General features: G+C 37.3%; 1 protein-coding gene across 4 annotated transcripts in view; it reads left to right on the top strand.

Moving 5' to 3' along the window:
* LOC107623119 (serine/arginine-rich splicing factor SR34A) overlaps nt 1-3436 on the top strand; it is a 4228-nt gene extending 792 nt beyond the window's left edge. The window contains exons 2-14 of one of the 4 annotated variants that reach the window (XM_016325277.2): nt 62-322; nt 473-587; nt 843-908; nt 1015-1089; nt 1168-1294; nt 1651-1697; nt 1780-1837; nt 2106-2155; nt 2243-2299; nt 2567-2646; nt 2729-2800; nt 2912-2948; nt 3132-3436. In XM_016325277.2, coding sequence (XP_016180763.1) covers nt 501-587; nt 843-908; nt 1015-1089; nt 1168-1294; nt 1651-1697; nt 1780-1837; nt 2106-2155; nt 2243-2299; nt 2567-2646; nt 2729-2800; nt 2912-2948; nt 3132-3152 — 777 coding nt within the window. In that variant the 5' untranslated portion in view covers nt 62-322; nt 473-500 and the 3' untranslated portion in view covers nt 3153-3436. Of the gene's footprint in view, nt 323-472; nt 588-842; nt 909-1014; nt 1090-1167; nt 1295-1650; nt 1698-1779; nt 1838-2105; nt 2156-2242; nt 2300-2566; nt 2647-2728; nt 2801-2911; nt 2949-3131 lie in introns of all 4 variants that reach the window. The other 3 variants (XM_021113096.1, XM_016325278.2, XM_016325276.2) reach the window with 3 other exon arrangements.

Here is a 5826-nt window from a genome sequence, read left to right as displayed (position 1 = left end):
ATACTTAAGTATATGCCGATCTTAATTTGATCTCATGACACCAATGCTTTCTTTATGATAGATGACAAGCGCTTGGACAAATATGAGCTTTGCAATCAAACATAGGGATATATAGAGGGAGTGGGAGAAACGGGTTGGAGTTGTTATTTTTTTATATAATTGGAGATTCTTGCTCACTCTCAGAAGATGTATGCCTGCTTATATTCTGGAGAGGATGAGGAGATCAAATTTTATTTCAAAATTGTTATAGCTTTGGAGCATCTTGGAGCAAATGAGCAATGGAGCTTGTGGAGCACCGCTCACCTCAAGGATTGCTCACTTGGTTTGCTTCATAGTTTTGGTTTTAATTTATTTTTGTGTCATCAAGAGTAATGTGATGATCACTAATTAAATAGACAATTCAGGATTATGCTCATCTTCATAAAGCGGCTGATTTCTTCTTTATTAATGTTTTTCCTATTTTTGTTTGTAGAGGGACTCTATAACTTATTCAACCAGATATGAGTGGTCGCTTTTCTCGCACAATTTATGTTGGTAATCTGCCCTCGGATATAAGAGAATCAGAAATAGAAGATTTATTCTACAAGGTTTGTCTGTCGCTTTACTTGTTTAATACTACATTATGGTGCATCTGTTTCATTATATTCTGTCTATCTTCAGTTAGCTTGGATATCTAATGATTTCCAAGGATGCTTAACTTGAGGATAAGGTGTGTACCTTATATTGTGTAGGAGTTGCACGATGTTCATTTTCCAATGTAATCTAAATTAGTAAGAGCAGGATGGGGTTGGTAGTTGGTGTACTAACATAATTATCTTTTTTCCCCCCTCATTTACCTACAGTATGGCCGTATCATGGATATTGAATTGAAGATTCCACCCCGCCCTCCATGTTATTGCTTTGTTGAGGTATTTATACTTGCTCAACTTTTGTACCTTTTTGTTGGCAATTCTCTCTCTATGTGTGTGGTTCTCTTTCTTTGTTTGATGATATCTTGTTTCTTTTGCTTGCTAGTTTGACAATGCTCGAGATGCAGAAGAAGCAATTCGAGGTCGAGATGGGTACAACTTTGATGGTTGTCGTTTAAGGGTAATAAGCTGTTCAAACTTTTATCTTGTTAGGTTGATAGTTTCTTTTGTTGTTTTTCCCATCTTTGCTTTTTTTTAGGTGGAGCTTGCCCATGGTGGTAGAGGGCCATCATCAAGTGATCGTCGTGGCTATGGTGGTGGAGGTGGCGGTGGTGGTGGTGGTGGTGGGGGCCGTTTTGGGGTATCACGCCATTCTGAATACCGAGGTGCGTCTGTTAAGAGAATTTACATCCTTGATATGCAAGGATCTGAAGCACATGCCAAATGCCTCCCTGGCTCCCTACCCCCTTCCCTTATTCAGATTCCTTACCAATTTAGCATACAATTGAAATACATATAATGATATTACCATTTTCAATGACCCTGACCTGTGTTGGCATGGGTTTTACATTTTGAAAAATTTATGTGTTTTCTTTGCTTTATATGCTTCATGATTTACGAGTTAGCTGCATTGCATAAGTTACAGATCAACCTTTGTTCATGAAGTTTTCTTTGTTTTAAATTGTATACACTTGACCTGAGTTGTTGTTGTTGTTTTTTTTTTTTTTAAATTTATATGCAGTTATTGTTCGTGGACTTCCCTCTTCTGCATCCTGGCAAGATTTGAAGGTCTTACAATATTCATACTTAGCATTTAACTACTGCTTATTTCACCGTTCTCCCATTAACCATGTTTCGGATATGCTATCAGGATCATATGCGAAAAGCTGGTGATGTATGCTTTGCTGAGGTTTCCCGTGATAGCGAAGGTACATACATCTCTTTGATTTTCCACTGTGATACAGTTGTGAACTTGTGATGTCTTGCACTAATTTTATTGATTTTACATGTCTCCATTGCAACACTGTACATCTTTAAGCATAAGCTGTGCCAATGACAACTATCAAGCTTATGATACTTAAACTTTTAATTTTGGAATAGCTATGGTCTTTCCCTCTTTCTCCTTCTCCAATATGCTGATCCATTTCTTGCTAGATACATCTCTATTTAACTAATTTATATCACTTTTCTGTTTAGGGACTTTTGGCATTGTTGATTACACTAATTATGATGACATGAAATATGCTGTAAGTTTTGAGACATGAAGTTTAATATATGAATGATACCAAGATTGCTACCAAATTCTGTTTTCTAACTTGTATTCTATTTCACAGATTCGGAAACTGGATGATACTGAGTTTAGAAACCCTTGGGCAAGAGCTTATATTCGGGTAACTGCTGACATTTGTACAATTTCTCATCTGTGTGTGTTTCACATGTAGAACAATTTTTTAATTTATGGGCGTGTTTATTTCAGCTGAGCTCGTCAACTTAACAATTTCTACCTGTTTTGATTCATTTTACAAGCGATCTTTTGTATCTGTCGCTTTTTCAATAAATGATCTTCCCAGATCCACACCTCTCTCCCTTTCCCACTTCCCCCCTTTTTACAGCATAAATGAGTGATTTTTCCATGATAATTTTGGCTGCTATTATAGGTGAGGAAGTATGAGGGTAGTCGTTCAAGGAGCCGCAGCAGAAGCCCCAGCAGGAGTAGAAGTCCTAAGAGGGATAGAAGGTGTTGTCCCTATTTGGTGTTATTGTTCTTTTAGTTATACATTTCTTTTACTTATGGAAAGTGCTATGGTTTCATTCTGCAGTAGATCATTGGAGCGATCTCTGTCTAGGTCACGTTCTAGATCCAGATCCGCATCCCCAATCAAGGCTTCAAGGTATACAAATTATAGTATTGTTTAGTATGGTTTTGGGTTGCTATTTGGGTCAGATGGTGTAATATTGTTGAACTGTTATGTTCCTGAACTATTATTTATTGAATTATGTAGGCCAAGATCACGATCGCGGTCTGCATCACCACACCAGGTATTTAAAGATTTTGAACTAAATGATTTTAGTATGGGGTGTAGATTCCTGTTTGTGTGTATTCATTTAACCTGTATTTATCGTGTCTTCCCAACTTTGCCCAGGTGTCTGCCTCTATTTTGCTTTACATTTATGTATATTAATTCAGAAGCATTAATTATTTAATATATTTATTTTATGCAGGTGCTATCAGGAAGTGCTTGATATTCCCCCCAAACGCCGAGGTTCTCTGGTTTTACTGCCCCAGAATCAGTCATATTTATATTTGGGTTGTTGGTTTAAATTGTTTTAATGGAAAATATTTCTGTACCAGTTTGTTTTATTGGTCTTTTAGAGATAATTCTGTAGGGCATACTTAGATATTCTGCGAGTATTTCGGGTTTTTCTTCGTTTAACGTGAATCTTATGTTAGACCATCCGTGTTAAACCAGCAATGAGCAACTTATGACTTCATATATTCCAAATTGTGACAGTTCATTTTGTAGTTAGATTTTGGCAGAATTGTTTTTGAAATAATTGCAAGACTGTAAGAATCGGGTTATGTTTGAGAATCACATTTAGAAAATAAAAAAAAACAAGGGTTAGGGTCTTGAGAAAGAGTCCATTGCTGTCCAGTCATAGTAGGAGCTGCTCCGGCTCAGCTTGATACAATTTCAATATGGCACTCTGGCCTAGTAATGTGTCGCCATCCCCTGTTGGTAAGTAGCCATTTTGAACATAGCTTGCTTTCTTAACTCTAAAATTAGGTCAAAGTTAGTCCTCAACTGCTGTTCGTTGGAACCAAAATTTTCAGTAGTTCTGTTAGGCTCTTAGTAGCAGTTGGCTACTTTTTCTTTTACATTCCATAAGTATGAAAAGCTGGAGGACTTTGTATCGGCCATTCTAGTGGTTGAATTTTGTTCGACAGCCCGAGGAATGTTTGCCTTTGTTATGTTATTTCCATTGGTTGAAGTGATTGTTACTACTATGAAGAAACAACGAATCCTAGCTACGGATATATAAGAGCCAAAACTACTAAGGGCATTCCATCCAGCGTAGGCATATGGATAATCTGAAATGTGATGCGGCATACCCGAAAGTCCTAAGAAATGCGTGGGAAAGAGGGTTGGATTCATCCGGAAAAAAGTGATTCAAAAATAGATTTACCTAAAGTTTCAAGATATGTCTGACCAAAGATTTTACCTACCAACAAATAAAGCAAAAATAGCTCCCATAGAAAATACACAATGGAAATGTGCTACCACACAATAAGTATAACGTAGAGTAATGTTTAGTTTAGAATTAGCCGGGACTATTCCCAGGAAGTCCTCCTATGGTGAATAAAAAGATGACCTCTATGGTCAAATAACATGGGTGTTTGATGTTGTATTGAGCCCCCCACCAATGGTAGTGATCCAACTAAAGATTTTTGCGGTGCGGTTTGGTTCGGTTTTTAAGAAAAAAGTCATCCGATCTGATCATTTAATTAAATTGCGGTTCGATTTAGTTCGATTTTTATCAAAACCATCCGGATCAAACCAAACCAATTAAAATCGATTTAGTTTGATTCGGTTTGTTCGATTTTTTTAATCAATTCAAAAAAAATACTACCATACTATTTTACAAAGTCATAACATTGAAATCCACCAACACAAATACACAATAATTAACAAAGTCTTGGTCTAATGAAATTTAACAACAAAAGGAATTCAAATACAATTAAAGAAGTTTAAAAGTTCACAGTTTTCCCTCGGCCTCTACTAGCAAGCTTCCTTGTGTTTCTATGAGGAGCTGGCACAGCAGGCAATGCACTTGGAGATCTGATGCTAGTTGATTCATTTGGCAGAGGAACTGGCGGCAATCCAGTGTCACCCATCTTTTCACTTGAACTGACTCAAACTGCATAAACGAATCAATAACCAGCAATGAATCAATAACCACTTAACCAGCAACAATACCAAGTCAGCAAACAATTTAACAAACAAAACAAAATCAGCCAGTCAGCATCAATAACGTGTGAGGGATGAGGGTCGCGCTCTACTAGGCTGCTACTGCTATGTGCAAGGGTCGTTCAGGTTGTGGCTGGGGCTTCGTGGTGCTCTGTCCGCGAAGAACGTGGTGGCAGACTGGGAGGAACGTGATGCTCTGTGATTCATTTGGAATAGGAACTGGAGGCAATCTGGTGTCGCCCATATTCTCACTTGAACTGACGTCAAATTACATAAACAAATACAATAAATCAAGGACAGAAACCAGCAATAAATTGAACAATAAATCAATAACCAACAATACCAAATTATCAACAATAAACTGAGCAATAAACTGACCAGCAATAAACTGAAGGAATAAGTGTGATTTTGGTCCCTAGCATAAAGGCCAAAAATCAATTTTGTCCCCGGTCTTTTTTTCGCTCCAAAATGGTCCATAAGGTTTTAGTTTGTTTTAAAATCGTCCTTCGAACGAAAATACCCTTTTCCCTTCACCCCAAAATCAACTAAAATTAACCACAAGCCCAAGCTGAACAAGAACCCACCACCACCCCCACCTCAGAAAATCAGAACTAAAAAAATCAGAACCATCAACAAAATTCAAAACTAAAATTTTCGCTCCTTTATTCTTGCTCTGCTTCTTCGTCTTCTTTTAAAGAAATTCAAGCAACATGCACTCTAAACAATAATCAACAAATTCAGCAACAACAATATTCCAAATTCAAGCCAAATCACAAAATTAAATTATAGATATTTCACAACAAATTTCACAAAAAAATTAAGAAATTCTACAAAAAAATATAGTTCACAAAAGAAGAAGAAGAAGCGGCGGGCGATGAGGGCGAAGAGGAGGAGGAGTGGCGGATCACAGGTGGTGGTGTAGCGGTAAGAAGAAGAAGAACAAGAAGCGG

The sequence above is a fragment of the Arachis ipaensis genome, chromosome B10 (assembly GCF_000816755.2).
Source record: "Arachis ipaensis cultivar K30076 chromosome B10, Araip1.1, whole genome shotgun sequence".
Classification (NCBI taxonomy): domain Eukaryota; kingdom Viridiplantae; phylum Streptophyta; class Magnoliopsida; order Fabales; family Fabaceae; genus Arachis; species Arachis ipaensis.
This window is presented reverse-complemented; position numbering and strand designations above follow the sequence as displayed.